At 42.7% G+C, this 16466-nt stretch overlaps 1 protein-coding gene across 3 annotated transcripts in view; it reads right to left on the reverse strand.

The window, feature by feature from the left end:
- The window catches only part of NR3C1 (nuclear receptor subfamily 3 group C member 1), a 55445-nt gene extending 42939 nt beyond the window's left edge, over positions 1–12506 (reverse strand). The window contains exons 1-3 of one of the 3 annotated variants that reach the window (XM_081179742.1): positions 12077–12506; positions 11188–11292; positions 8618–9802 (exon numbers count right to left, since the gene is read on the reverse strand). In XM_081179742.1, coding sequence (XP_081035868.1) covers positions 8618–9802; positions 11188–11198 — 1196 coding nt within the window. In that variant the 5' untranslated portion in view covers positions 11199–11292; positions 12077–12506. Of the gene's footprint in view, positions 1–8617; positions 9803–11117; positions 11293–12076 lie in introns of all 3 variants that reach the window. The other 2 variants (XM_081179744.1, XM_081179743.1) reach the window with 2 other exon arrangements.
- Between the last annotated feature and the right edge of the window lie 3960 nt (positions 12507–16466).

Raw genomic sequence — 16466 nt, forward strand, 5'->3', positions numbered from 1 at the left:
GCATTTTGCTTCACACCTTGCAGGAGATTTCCTTCAAATCTCAAACCATTTCCAATCATACTATTTTTGTACACCTCTGAAGTTTCTCCCTATGCAAGTAGCCTATGTCACCCACAAGAAGCATAACTCAACGCTAGAAATGTTGTTGGCACCTATCTGCTCCAGAGACATTGCAGTAAGCATTCTGGGGGTGAAGTCAAACCACTGTGTTAGCAGTATCAAAGTGACCTCCCCAGGGCATAAGCCTGGGCAGTGTGTATGGAGATCCTGGGCTACTCAGACGACCTTGGCCTTGCTGATGTGGTCCAAAGGAAAGCAGAGCAATACATTTGGCAGGAGCTCAGCTGTAGGAGCTGCCAGAAGGAGGCTGTGATGGACAGCAGAGCCAGACCAGAGTCTGGTGATGAAATTCCTCAAAATCTCACCAGAGTGCTGGAGCCTAGCTCTGATTGGCTCCCAAGACAGCTGGCTAAAACGGGTGGAGCAAAACTTTGGAGAGGGAGAAAAAGAGAAGCAGAGTTTTTAGACAGGGATAGAAAAGGGAAAGAGGTGGAGTTAGAGTTTAGTTTGAGAGATAGGGCTTGATTTGAGATGGGAAACAGTGTGATTACGATAGGGTTTGTCTGAGAGAATTGGTTCTGATTTGAGATGAACATCTTCTCTGAAGAAATGATCTATAGCAAGAGGAAGAGAGCCTTGCAGCTGAGATAGGAAGACCGGGTTGAATGTCTGGGGAAGGTATACAGACACGAGTTAACTGTAGAGCCGAATCTGAGTCAAGGGAAGTATGAAGCTGTTGGAATACAAATTACCTGGGTCTCAATCCAATCAGGAGGGGAGAGTTGTTTTAGGAAAGGCAACTCCCAAGCCAGTAACAAGAGGTGAGGTCTGTTACACTAATTGAAATACTTTAGGAGTGGGTTTGTTAAGAGAGTGGGTAACTGACAAAAAGTGCCCCTCGCTCATAAACCAAAGTATTAAGATGGGAAAGAAGCTGTGCTGTGTCAGAAGTATTTAACTAACACATGTCATAATAACTAAGTTTAGGAATGAGAGTGAAGTAACAGAAATTGAGTTAAGCATTTTACCACCTATTTTAGAAACCTGAACGTCTACCTGAAGTTTAACAACTGATTTTTAGCAACTGAAGTTTAAGAAAAGCTGTGCACATACTACTGTGTTTAAGCCTGTGACATCTTTATATTTGGGTTTAAGTAATAAACTGATTTCTACCTGAAAGAACGCATCTCCCAACCCTACTTTGTTCCACTTTTGTAAATAATACTTTTCTTCATTGATCAACTCCTGAGACTCCCTGAATCGAAGTTTACCTCTCACAAGATAGCCTGTGGTAAACTGTATAAATTGGCTTAATTGGTGTACTGTGTGGTGGGTCCACTATATTTAATCTGAGGGCAGTTACAGGGCTGAGTCTGCTACAGAGACATAAAAGGCGCCATCGAACCATCTTAGGGACTCCACTGCAGATTTGTGTAAGCTTTCTTAGCCTTATATTCTCCTGAAGATCTCTCACAAGGTAGCAGAGGTTTAGGATCAGTTTCTTCCTTCTCCTAGATGGGCTACCCATTTGCCCCTCACTTCCCTCACAGTGGTGTCCAAACTTTTTTCAAAGAGGGCCAGATTTTATGAAGTGAAGGGTCGTGGGGGCTGACCAAATTTGTTGACCCTTTTTAAGGATTGAAGTTGTTGAGCTTTTTCTTAAAGGTTGGAGTTGTTGAGCTTCTTTTACGATTGAAATTGTTTTTCCTGAAGATTTTTTAGGATTTTACCCCAGAAAATAAACTGCCACAGAGGCCAAACTAGGCCCCCGAAATGGACTTTGGACATGCCTGCTCTACAGCATGTGCAGAAAGGTCTTCTTGGCTATTTGACCCACTATTGGTATCACCCCCCACAATCTGCTGGAGCATGCAGGGGTTTGAAACCCATCGGCTACTCTCACCTGGTTTAATGTAAAATTAGTAAATGAGAATTTTGTTCTCAGTGTATGAGAAACATGCCTGAAAGTCAATAAATCAATGGCTAGTGTCATGAAACGTGTACCAACTTCTCACATCATTGTTAAAAAATATCAGGGGGGGGGGGAAAACTGTTGACCAAATTTATACCTAACTCTGGGTGAACCAACACTCTACCCTCCTGATTGTATTGATGCACCCTTGCAATTGTTCAAATACCTATGCTTCAGAGAAACAGATTAGTAGATTGCTGATAAAAAGAGGCAGCGCTTTCTATTAGTTGTCATCAGAAGAAACAAAAACAATAACCCAAAATTATACTGTAGCCAGCTCCTACATATAAGACATACTTATTTCAAAGGTAGAGCCATGGTAGAGCCTACAGAATTAAGTACAGCGGTACCTCGGGTTACAAACACCTCAGGTTACAGACGCTTCAGGTTACAAACTCCACTAACCCAGAAGTAGTACCTCAGGTTAAGAACTTTGCCCCAGGTTGAGAATGGCAATTGCGTGCTGGCAGTGCGGCAGCAGCGGGAGCTAAAGTGGTACCTCAGATTAAGAACGGTTTCAGGTTAAGAACAGACCTCCAGAATGAATTAAGTTTGTCACCAGAGGTACCACTGTATAAGTGTTTGATTAAATGGATTTGGAAAATCCAGTCACAATCTCCAAACGAAAATTATTAAATGCTTAGTTTTGACAGGCAAAATGAGTATTCCTCCATATGTCCAGATACCAGAATGGTGCTCGCCATAGTAGAACAAATTGTTTTAGTTTGTCTTTACACAGGAACCACTCTAGTATCCACTACAAACCTTCAGATTAGTTGAAGCCATTTTCAGGAAGTTGTCCTGTATAGAATACTAACTTGGGAAAACTTTGTGCTCTTTCACATAGCAGGGCACATTCCATCTGCACTATTTTGTCTCTCCATTCCCTTATCCTTTTGTGAATTCCTGGCAAACAAAGTAGCACATCTAGAATACAACACAAATAAAAGGCTAAATGCAAATCTGTACATCCTAGGACTTCCATGAAAAGATTTTCACCTGCTAAAACTAGGCAATACCAATCTGGTATTAAGCTTCGGGTATTAAATGGATATTAATGATACTGTTTTGAATATAAACAGACGCGCACACACATACACTTGCTTATTCTTCCTAACTCTTTCTAAGTGGTACTGAATATTCTTCTCCCAACCCTGGTGCTCTTCAGTTATTTAGCTGCCCAGAGTGGCCGGGGAAACCCAGCCAGATGGTCGGGGAATAACAACAGCAACAACAACAAATAAATTATTATTATTATTAACTACTGGGGCTGATGGAAGTTGTGGTTAAACAACATCTGAATGACACTGGAATGGAAATGCATCTTGAATTTGAGTGTTCTATACAGCCCACTTCAGGCTTTATCATGCTATGGGGCAAAATGGGTATAACACCAACAACTCTTAAAAGAGTTCAAATGGCTAACAACTGTCATGAAACCTACCATAGCAGTTACTCTTGTTGCTTTACCTACAAACTATGTAACAACTTCTCATAGGGCACTCATGTCTGTAATAGCCTTTGTGGTATCAAAAGACTGTTGTTTCTGCTAACAGATTAATTGTAGCATGCACACAGTCCATGAAATTTATATGCCGTATTTTTTGCACCATAACATTCACTTTTTTCCTCCTAAAAAGTAAGGGGAAATTTCTGTGCGTGTTATGGAGGGAATGCCTACGGGTGGCATGCCTATGGATTTTCCTCTTCTAAAAACTACGTGCGTGTTATGGTCGGGTGCGTGTTATAGAGCGAAAAATACGGTAATTTTTTTTTTAGGCTTTAAGGTGCCACAAGAGTCTTCATTTAGATTTAGTTATGGCTGCACTTTTATTTGGGATCAAGACTTAATTCAGTAAGATGTGTATCGTGGTAGGAAAAGTTCCAGCAACTCTCAGGCTCATGCATGTTTCCTCCCCATCCAGTACAACTGCAAAGAAGGCACTGGAAGCTTGTGTCCCAGTTTTAATTAACTGCTATTTGTTGTTTTGTGCAAAACCAACATGATGAAACTATGGTTTGTATGAAACAAGTCAATGCCAGACATTAGGTTAAGATTAACCATAGTTTTTAACCATAGTTTAAAACACATTTTAGGGTTTAAACTGAATACTAAACTTCAGTTAATCAAAAAAACATACTGCAGCTCTCAGTCTCATCACAGCTGCACTGAAAGAGATAAGAGAGAGTGTGAGACCCTAAGGGTTGTTGCGGTTTGTTTCTGCCTGAACTGGCCCAGTCTTACTTCTGAGAAAGCATGCATCTGATCAGGTTTCACAAGGGCTCCAAAATGAATCTGTCAAAGTGACTTTTACAAGAGAAATCAGATGTGCTTGGATAGGAAGTGAGAAGCATAATGACAGACTAGAATAACTATTTTTAAAAAATTAATACATGGAGAAGCAGGCGAGATATAAGAGCAGATATCAAATCATGAAATATTAAGTCTAAATAATACATCACATGTGGCAGAAATCTACACAACTAGCAATTAGCAAGTTGGGAGTACCTTCAGAAATCTTTTAAAATGAAAGCTGTATTTGAAATTTTTAAAAAGGATATTTGATAATAGACAGATTAGCTATATACTTCCACAACGATACTGGTTTATTCTTTCTAGGTATGTTCCAAAATGCATATACAATCATTAGTATTTGCTGTATAGATCAGAAATGGGGAATCTGTGGTGTTCATATGAACCAGATGATGGGAACTGTACTCCAACAAACTCTGGAGAGCACTATCCTTGCTGCAGAACCTCATTCACGCACAATGTCAATCCATCATTTGAAGGCTTATTCTTTCCCCATTTCAATTACAAACTAAATCTTGCCATTATTTTGCAAGCCATGTCTTATTTGGTTTGTAATCCTACCGTATGCCTTTCCCATTTCAACAGACTAAAACCTTTAATATCACCCTTGCAACAGTACACACACAGATAAGAATTACAATTACTTAAACCTGAGACACTTCAGAATAGGAAAGAGGGGAAACTGGAAAATAACAGCCCCTCTAGGCATTCATATTTCTGCTGAAATTCAGTTAAGAAAGATGCTAAACCACTGTTTGCAGCAACTGTTGTTTAAAATGAAGGCCACAGCTTAGTCTAAATTAGCAGTACCCTACTGGTGCCTTTAAGGGACGTGGGTGGCGCTGTGGGTAAAACCTCAGTGCCTAGGACTTGCTGATCGTATGGTCGGCGGTTCGAATCCCCGTGGCAGGGTGAGCTCCCGTCGTTTGGTCCCAGCTCCTGCCCACCAAGCAGTTCGAAAGCACTCTTAAGTGCAAGTAGATAAATAGGGACCGCTTTATAGCGGGAAGGTAAACGGCGTTTCCGTGTGCTGCGCTGGTGCTGGCTCGCCAGAGCAGCTTTGTCACGCTGGCCACGTGACCCGGAAGTGTCTTTGGACGGCGCCGGCTCATGGCCTCTAGAGCGAGATGAGCATGCAACCCTAGAGTCGGACACGACTGGCCCGTACGGGCAGGGGTACCTTTACTGGTGCCTTTCAGATATTGTTGGGACTCCTTACTTCCATTAGTCCCAGTCAGCATGGTGAATGGTCTAGCATAATGGAAGTTCAACTCCTGCAACATCTGCAAGGCTTTGTGTTGGCTACCTCTGGTCTAGAGCTACTATAGGTTTTCTCTTTCCATTTGCTTAGTGTCCCTTTTGTGTGGTGGAACTGCCTTTAAAGGCAGGCTTACTGTTAAAACAGTGTTTAATCTGGACATCACACCAAACCATAACTACAGCATCCTTAATGAGGGGTTGGCATGATGTCTGAAGTGTTTACATTTAAACCACTAAAATGCTCTGTGAGCTTAGGAATAAAACCATATTTAATATTTTCTTTTTAAATTTCCTAATATAGTATTATAACACAAACAAAATAGCTCTCTACCAAATATCAAATCAAACGGTGCCCTTCCTTAACTTACAGCCTTGCCAATGAAAATGTGTGAGCAATTAGTTAAAGACTGCCACTCCAGTAGACTATATTCCTAACCATGTAAGCCTATACTCAAAAGGATATTCTATTAAATTTAATGTGATTTATTCCCAGGTAATTAGGACTAGGATTGCAACTGTATCATGCTGAAAAACTTGAAAGTATGAGTTACTAGCTCAATATGCACATCCCACTTGAAAAACAAGTTATTCATCAAAACACTGCTATTGATTTTGTAGAGCTCTTTAGTTCTTCTACCAATTGGAATAAACTTCTAATTGGAATAAACGTCGACCAGTCAAGTACATTCACTGTTTCAACAATGTCCTACAAAAGAAACATTTTCATAATTTTACATAATTTATTTTCACTTTGTTCTAAAGGTTGTATTAGTCAAGAGTTCAGCTGTGCAGCATTAAATATAAATATTGTTAGCTATGTCAATTTTATCTGAATCAGATGGCCATGTCATGAGCAAATCCTAGTCAAAGTTTCTGGATGATGAAATATATTCCAGCCTAGAAACACTCCTGCCGTCCTAAATTAGTCAGCCTTTAAAGTGCCATGAGGATCTTTGGCCTGGTTTGCATGTCACCTTAAATCATTAGGATTTAAGCAAGCATGTAGTGTGCTGGTGTACGCTGCTCAAAAGTACCATGGTGCTCCACCAGCACGTGGAAGAGGAAACAAACTAGAGGCTGAGCTGTCATTACGTACACTTTTTTCCTAGCAAACTGATGGTGAACCAATGTTCATACTTGAATCACTATCATGGTTTGTTAGGAGAGAAACAAACAATGAGTGCTGGTTCACATATATAAGCCAGTCTCTGGTTCATTTCCTATTCCACACAGGAAAGGAAGGAAGGAAGAAAGAAGGAGCGCTATGGAGACCTGAGGAGCTTGCACAAGCAGTTTAGCATTTTCTGAAAAACATATTTGTTGCTTGAACTATGTATATATTAGCGCTGCTTTCCTATAAATAAACTGCAGAACAATCTGAAATAAAAGCAACTTCTAAATACACTGTTTAAATTAAATATCAGAAATAGATTGGGATGGCATAAAAAAGGAGTCTGCAATCATTACCTTTCATATTTCAAAGTATAGTATTTCACAAGCAAGAATTTCAGACATGCCAGGCAATGCCATCAGTTGGATAAATATTACCACTAAACACGCCCCCCAACTCCTAGGTACAAGTTTACCATTTAATGCATATTTTATAGATTTTACATTGCATTCATGTTAAAATATATTGGAAAAATATATCTAATTCTCCCCCCCCCCATATTCTTATCAAAAGGAATAACTCAAATCACAGTATCTACAGTATTTAAGTCTCATGAGTTTCTCACCGTGTTTCTTGAGTGACATTTACTGTAGTAACTGTATAAGTAACTTGATGATAAAAAACAGCCTAGCAACAAGTCCCCTCTTCTTCAGCAGAAATTCATCAAAAATGTTCCAAAAACATGCAGTACAAACTGTTGCTCATTATAATATCATAAAACAAAACATACTAGTTGCAAACATTCCATGTGAAGGGGTACAGTATGGTGTTCACAATGAGATTCCCATGAGCAATGAGATTCCCTATCCATCCCTGCAGCATGAATTGATGGGCAAGAATGAAAATAGGACATTATAAGGAACAGGAGCTTGGTGCATGCCCCAAAATTCCTAGAATGTCTTACCGCTCCATGCATACCAGCATATGCACATCCAGGTGTAATAAGGGAAGTCCCAGATCAATTGCAAAATAAAAACCTGTATACCATTTTGTTAAGTATGTATGCAGAACAAATCAAGATTTTCAGATAAGCCTTAAGGCAATTTCAATACGTAGGATAATTTTTTAAAGCAAGGTGCAGGCTTTAAATCACTTGAAACAAAAGCATAAATGAAAGTTTAAAATAAAAGTGAGAGAGGAAACAATGAAAAAAATCTAAGTTGCTATCACCACATTTCTAGGTTCTGGATAAATTTTCTGTTCATACAGACTTGGAATGAAAACATACTTTTAAAAAACTTCTGCTCCAAATATTTTCCACATTTAGCATTATTAAGAAAGACTACTCCACGTTTTTTTATCAACAGAATAAAGTCTTCCTATGATTTATATCTCAATGGTAACCAAAATGTAGATTGAAACATAATGTACTATCTTTTGTCTTTTAAATACTGTTGATCAAGGGGAAGGCAGAGGGGAATCCTACTTTGAACACTAGAGCTGAAAGTTTCGTAGGCTGCAGTTACTACACCAAAGCAGGCACAACACAACATGATGGGAATTCACCAAGCTGTGCATGTTGCACACACCATTTTAATGAAATGCCAACTGTTCTGCTAGTTGTAGAAAGCCTTCTGGATGAACTATTTGGATTTAAGATCTATTTGTGCTTAACATTCCTATTTTAACATTTCTCTGACATATATTTTAAATCATGATTCATCCTTTACTGCTGATGGTCGTTTTATTTAATAAAAGTAATTTCTTTATTGCAATGTGTTAATTCATGCACACAAGCACGACAAATTATTATTCTCTTTCTAACTACAGGAAGAGACAAAATGAACATTGCTGAAATAACTATCCTTGTAATAAGTTTAGAAAAAAAAACATCTCTTACCTTGAAAACCCATTAGAGAAGACAGGTCTGCCAGAATAATTCAAAGCCCCCATTGACGTAAGAGCATCATCCCCAGATCCCTGGCACCTATTCCAATTTTCTGAACCAGCAGGATGAGATGGAATGGCATTGAAAACTGGTTTCTGATCCTGCTGTTGAGTGACAGGTGCTGTGTTCAAGTCATAGTGGTAGATTTGTCCTCCAGACGTGCTGACACCATGAACCGAAATAGCGGATGTCTTACTTCCAAGCATATTTGACCCAGAGAAGTTAGCCTGACAATAAACTGTGCCTATTTTCTCTTGCTTTATTACCCCAGGGGTGCACAGTTCAATAAAATCTTCTTTTTCAGTCTTCACTTGTGGCAACTTCACTGTGGAGCTGTGCAACAGATCCCCACACTCATTAATTTTAGGCTTAGTATCTGGTAAAATCGGAGGCTTGCAGTCCTCCATTTCAGTTCCCTCCAGGATAAAACTCTCATCACCAAGAGGTGAAAGCAAGCTGCTGTCATCCAGTATGGGGTCCATTCTCCAAGGGCTCCCATTTGTTTCTTTTCCTGGAGACACTGGTGGCAAATCAAAATCCTGCAAAATATCAAAGGTGCTTTGGTCTTCAGGAAACAGCTTCAAGTTGCCACCATTAGTGCCAACCTGGCTTTGCGCTAAAGCCCCTTGCCCTAAAGTGAGATCATGACTAGCCATGCTTGGGAACTCTTGTTCTAGAGGCACATCCACAGATGCAGTACCCTTTGAGCCTTCTGCCTGACTAGAGGATTTATTCAAACTTGCAATGCTTTCTTCCAGGAGCCTAAAATCCGTTTCTGCCGAAGAGAGACTGATTTGGCCCTGCTGAGGAAATCCAAGTTCGTTTCCCATCACTTTTGCCTCTGTCTCCCCCATATACAGTCCCATGGAGAGCGACACTGCTTTAGACAGATCTGGCTGCGGCACATTGCTTCCCAATCCCTTTGACAAGTCAGACACAGCAGGCGGTTGCTTGGAATCAGACTGAGAAGGGGTAGGCAAGGGAGACGTAGCTGCAGGAGTCTTGGCAGTAGCTCCTCCCCTAAAGGATGGATGGAAGTCCATCACAATTCCTCCTTTGTCACGGAAGTGAGCACTTTTCCCTGCTTCCTCCCCTCCAGAGGACTTCAGTGATTCTTTGGGCTCCATTATTTTAATACTGGTTATAAAGAAAGAGAAATATTCACCATTAGCATAAAACTTGAATAGTGCAAATCCAAAGCCCTTGAAGCTCCAACACTGAAAGAACAGACACATATTCAAGAAAACGGTAGACATTAGATTAACACTTTCCAATACTGGAATGAATTTCTAACCCAATCCATCCAAAGGGCTGGAATTTTTCCAAGCTTTTCCCAATCTAGGTTATAGTAAAAACATATTAAACTAATAAAAATAACATCAACTCATCACAACCGGAACACACCAGTAATATTTGTCCCTGATGCAATAAATATTGTTTACTACTGCATACATACTTGCAAAAAATCTATGTGACAACTTCAATTCCCATTCACTTAACACACCAACCCAGGTTTCTCAATACTGCCTAATGTACCAACTTTGCCTGGGGGGGGGGGGAATTCCCAGGTGATACCAGTGACTTTCCAAATCTCTCTCTCTCCCCCCCCCTTTACCCAGGTTTTTGTAAAAATACAATTTTAGAAATACATTGTTCCACTTTAGTCCAAGGCCATGGTCAGTTTCAAATAGTAGATTGTAAAATGTAGACATGTATATTTAAAAATAAGTGTGTGGAGAAGAACACACACATTTAATCCTCTACATTTCAATAAAAAGTAACCCATTTGTAGTGAAATCCTTACAAGAAATGAGACAGACAGTTTCCTTTTAAATTTTAAACCTTCCATATCTTGTACCAACTTGCATGGAGAAAAAGCTAAAGTCGGCATATGTTGATGTATCTAAAAACTGCTGATGCTTGTGTAGAAATAATTGCATTCCCATCAATAATTGATCAGGAGGTCAAATTAGGACAAAAATGACCAGGTGTCAAAAGGACATTGAAGCCAACATGGAAAAAAGTTTACTCTTAAAGTAACAGAGAAATTTAACAATGTGTATTTAGTTTCTTTTAAGTTCTCCTTTTCAGGGCATTGCATAGATTTCCCCAAAACACTGAAAGCTGTAAAAGGTGCTAAAAGGATAGGAAGCTTTCCTAACAGCTCTCTCCCAAGCCAAAAAAAAGGCATAATGCAAAAGAGAAACAGCCTACTCTTGTCAAAAGTTGCATGAGACTTAAAAAAAAAGGCCATCATGTAATTAAAAAAAGTACACAGTTGCATAGTTTTGAGGGGGAAAAGGGAAGGACAAGGGGAACAACTGGAGTTACCACATTTTCACAGGTTTCTCTTGCACAGACACAAAAGCCATTAAATGATAGGCAACGCCAAAGGGGGAAAATCTATCACGATACAGCTCTTCTCCGCCCCCGAGGAAATATATCTAAGCACCTTCTTTCTGAGTTGAAATTCTCCTTTTCAAAAAGCAGATTTCGAAAAGAAAAGAAAAATGTGTTGGGACCTGTTGAGCATTTTGCCTGGCACGCCCACCAGCCCTTTGCTTCAAAAACTCCAACTCCGAGTTTTCGACGACTTCTTGGTTTCCAAACCCTTGGGGCCCCGTCAACTAAACAAAAAACAAAAAAGCACGACGGTGGTGGTGGGGTTTTGAGAGCCTTTCAAAATTAAAAAACCCCAAAACCCGATTCTCAACAACAGATGTTCATTTTTAACATACACACACAAATCAACTGGAAGCAAGTTGGGCGAGGAGGGCAATAAATTATAGCACTTTTTATCATTACAACTAAATTTCATTTCTCAGAAAAGAGATACTATATTGGGCATATCATCCTTTTGGGATTGAAATTGGCCAGAGAAGGTTGTGAAATAGGATAGCGAACCAGTTTCCGCACCCCCCCTCCTCCCATCCCACGCACGCACACGCATATTGTGTGTGCTAGAGGGAGACACGCATACACACGCACACCCCTTCTCTGACGTCCAAATTTAACGTGGACGACTTTAAAGTTGAGACGAGGAGCAGCGCTTCTCCCCCCTCCAAAAAAATCTTCCTTTCCTCAGCTCTCTCCAACCCCCCCCCAAAAAAAAAAATATCTGGCCTCACGCCTCAGCAACAAATCGCCTGGTCTTAACGGCAGTGGGAAGCGGGTCGAAGGAGGGGGGGGCGGTAAGGAGAAGCCGAAACGGGCAGACATTACTGAGGAACGGAGGGGGGTGACCTCTACGGGGGGGGGAGCAGGCCGCCGCCGCCTTCTCCCTCCCTCCGCCGCCCTCCGCCTCCCTTCGAGAATCCTAAAAGTAGAAGCCATTCCTCGGCCCCCACCCGCCCCCGCCGCGTCTCGACAGCCAGCCAGGCAGACGGACATGGAGAAGAAGCCACCCCTTACCTTATCCAGTGGGGGCGCTGGGACTCCTCTAGCCGCCAACTTCCATGGCTCCGGCACCACAGAGCCAAGCGAATAAACAACTTGGAAGGCGCGGGGCGGAGGTTGGGGGGGGGGAGAGAGACTGGAAGGAAGGAGAGTTACGGGGCGACGGGATTGGGTGTGGGGCGGCGGCGAAAGCTGCCGCCCCTTTGCAGATGGGAATGCAGCCGCCCCCTCCCTTCGCCCCACACAGGCGCCAGAAGCAGCAGCAGAGGCGGCCCCCTCACCTGCTCCTCTTCTTGCCCCCTTCTCTGTCTGTCTGTCTGTCTGTCACACACACACTCTCTCCTGTCCCCCCTCAATTAATTAAAGCCCCACTTGGCGCGCCCCGCTGCCTCTCCTCCAGCCTCTGCCCCCTCTGCATCCCCGCCTTCCCCCTTCTGCACTTCACACCCACCCAGCGTCCCGCCCTCCCCCTTCTCCTTCTCCTCCCTTCCCCTCCTCTCCTCCCAGCCGCCGCACCGTCCGCGCTCCCCTCTACGGCTTTGCCCCAGCCACAAAATGGAGGACGGCGGCGCTAGCAGCAGAGGCTGCTGCCTCCTCCCCCTTCTCTCTCCCTCGCTCGCTCGCTCCCTCCGTCCCCTCCCCCTCCCCCGCCCCGCAGACATGCAAAGAGCGCGAGCGAGAGACGAAAGGGAAGCGGCGCTCGCGCCCGCCCGGCCGCTCGCGGGCGCAGCATAGCAGAGAGCGCGTGTCCAGGGAGGGAGAGCGCGCGCATTGCGGGGCAGCCGAGGGGGAACGGTGCAACCTGTTGACTGAGAGCGGCAACTGCAGCCCCGAACAAGGGCCTCCTTTTCGCCGCCGCCGCCGCCTCAGTCTCCTGCTTTTCGCAATCCCCCGTTTTGGCCACGGCGGCTGGCTTGCTCGCTCGATCGCTTTCTCTCTTCCACCCTCCATTTACCTACCAATACTTTTCTTGCTCTTTTGCTTTGCTCGACCCTTCCTGTGCTTGCTATCCCCGCGTTTGGCGGAGGGGGGGAAAAAAAAGAGGAAGGAAAAAGAAAGTGGCGCTTGTTGTGCGACGCGCTCCTTTTCAGGCGTGTTTACTCGGAAGTAAGGACCTCTCGTTTTGGCGGGGTTTACTCCCTATGTAACTGCGCTGGGTGGCAGCCAGACGGCAGGTTTCAACTTGGAAACAAATTTCATTCAGCACAGTGCGATGTATACATATAATACTGTATATATAAATAGATATGCCGTAGGTCCACCCTGTGTAGGATAGGTCTTCATTTAGGAGAAGTGAAGGAGGGTTGCCCAGTTTTGTGAGGAGCAAGCCAAATTCCACTTTCCAGGGAGATCCAGTGGCAAATTATGACCAAAGATAATGTGAAATGGTTCAAATTATATTTTCCTGCAGCTTAGAAAACACTTTCACATTTAGTAAAGGCAAAGGCTGCCACCCTAGGCACATTTTAATCAGGAGAAAGCCCTACTGGAAGATGGTGGGATTTACTTTATAGAAATGTGCCTATGGTTCGCACTTAAGGAGTAGCACCTGGCATTGTCACAACATATATCCCAAAGTATCCACATTTTGAGAACTTCAAAGTTGAGTGCAGATTGGCTAAGTTTCTGTCAAGCTCCTCTTAGCATGGTAGCAACATGGAAAGGTTTTAGCTTAAGCTCCAGAATCAAGAGGAACTTTGTCAAATGGAGATAAATGGAAAGGAAGCCTTATGTGCTTCATCCCAAACTTCTGGGGTCTTAATAAATCTAATATCCGGGGTTATGTAGTGTTACATACATGACTTTTTGCCTACTTTGCTGGATATGTGTGTATTTCAATAAGATTGCTTATACAATGTGCTTCCAGGAGAGCACAACTCAAAACAGTTTTGAGGGCTGCTGTTAATTCTATTCATTCAATAGGGCCACATCACTTGACTTCACAGAAAAGAAAATCTGTAATTAAAAAAAAATATTTAAAAAGAAAAACGAAAAACATTTGTTAGAATTTTAACTGTGAAAAGCCCCTTCATGTACTGCCTGCAGGAAGGTGCTCCCCACAACTGAAGCGGAATAGGATCCCTTGATTGTAGCAACAGCAAACAAGGTTTCTGTTCTCTACTCATTTCTCACACTGAGGGTATCTCAGACACAGGTTAACTGGCTAACAGCAGGTTAGAAAAATGGTGCCAAATGCACTCTGCCTCAGAGGTGAGAAGCAACGCTGATGTGTCTGGTCCAGTGGCGTAGCGTGGGGGGTGCGGGGGGGCCGGCCACACCGGGCACAACATCTGGGGGGGGGGGCGCTCGCACTCGCAGCTCTCTGCCCCTACCTGGCTCACTCACTCTCTCTCACTGCAGTGCTGGCTGTGCGAATCCGATCCGAGCCACTGGGTCGCCGCCCACTGTGGAGGGGGTGGGTGCCAGGCGTGTGGTGCAGAGAGAGAGCGAGGGACTATCTGGGGGAGGGACAGTGCAGCGGCTGCCCAGCGCAGCGCTGAGCGCAGGAGAGAACCACACCAGACCAGACCAGGCAGCAGCAAGAAGAAGCTGGCAGCGGCGGCAGGTTAGGGGGCGCAAATTACTTGCCTTGCCCCGGGTGCTGACAACCCACGCTACGCCGCTGGTCTGGTCTGTACCATTTCAGACTGCTGGTGGTGGTTCACATGGTTAAATGCTTTCCCATATTTATTTTGTGTTTAAATCCTTGAAGCTGAAACATTTATTTTGTGGGAGGATATTTATTTATTTGTATGTACGAACATTCAGACATACAAGCCAAGCCCTCACCTACAAACTGAAACAGTACAGCCAAGACAGTGGTTTACTATCTCAATGAGAACAGGTCTCTTGTGATCAGGGGTGTAAGAAGGCACCATTTTCTATTCTGCTTATTTGTTGCATGCCCTCCGCAGCAGTTTGTCTTCTGCCCCAAACTACATTACTTGTCTTTCCACTGTTGGTGAAATTGCATAATTACATTGACATTGCTTTATTCCACCCCATTCATTTCCATACAAAGGAGACACAATACAAATGGGTGGAAACTGTGTATCATTTGCTGACTGAAAGCAGCAACAATAGTGAATACTGATCTGATTCGCTGGATTGATTTCCGGAGATGGGACAAATAAATGAGCATCAGCAGTTCTTGTTCCTGTTTCCACTTTCATTGGAATCTTCCAGCATTTTTTCTTGTGATCCAAGCATTCTTCTGTACCCAGTTTTGAGTGATTATTCGATCTTAATAGAAAGAAACCCCAAACAGCTAGACAGATAGCAAATGCTTGGAATTCACCTAGGCCTTTAAAAAATAAATCATCCGTAACATGCTTTACCACAGGTGTGCTAGAACTGTGATGATTTCCTTACTGCTTCTCTTCTAAAATCTAGCTGTATGAAGGGGACTCGTGTTCATTCCACTCATGAAACTACAGTTACCAACATTCCAAGACTAAAAAAGTTCTTTTCTGGTCTTTACTTTTCTGAAAACAACAACTGAATGCAGAGCCTTAGATTTGCTGTGAATGGCCAAAGAATTATAAATGAAGAGTATGAATTCTATAGCAGTTGCTCTTTTTGCCCTTACCTGTGTTGATATTTTAAGATGACTGTTTCAAGTATTTCCACTGATGTTAAGAGTCCAGCCCTATCTAGCACGTCCAATGACCAGTGATGATTACAGTAGCGTTTGGAAGGCCAAAGGTTCTAGAGCAATGGCCACACAATTATTTATTAAATTTGCACCCCATATTTTAAGCAAATGATGCTCAAGGCAGCTAACAGTAAAATACAAAGTAAAAATGAAAACATAAAAACAGGCAAAACATTAACAAAGCCAATAAGAACAGTCAGGTGATCAAATGGCAACCTTTACAGTAATCCAAACATGAGACCCAAAGTCTCACTGAATAAAAATGCATTCATTTGCCAGTAGATTATTATCAGGGATGAGGCTAGATGGGCCTGTCTTGGCAAGGAGCTCCAGAGTGTGGGAGCAGCCACTGAGAAGGCCCTGTCTCAGGCTCCTACCTAACATGCTTCAGATGTTGGGGCATACAGACTCAAATGAAAGAGCATGGTCTTTCGGGCAAACCAATCCCAAATCATGCATTGTATTCTGAGTCATAGCCAGCACAGTGAATTGTGCCCAGAAACAAGGTAGCAGCCAGGGCAGGTGTTGAAGCATGGACATCACACTGCAGTTGTCTATTGCTGACATTTTTCAGGTGCAATATTTATTTTCACATTTTGGATATCTGAAATGCAATGCAAATAAAAAATGCTGAAAAGCATCATGGCAGCGTAGTTGTGAAACACACATGGAGCAATAGACTTTTTTTGGGATTACTATGCCTTTTCCTAGGCTAGCATGTTCTAAGCCTGGATAAAGAGGAACTGTAGA

This window comes from Podarcis bocagei, assembly GCF_964188305.1.
Source record: "Podarcis bocagei genome assembly, chromosome: 2".
NCBI lineage: Eukaryota > Metazoa > Chordata > Lepidosauria > Squamata > Lacertidae > Podarcis > Podarcis bocagei.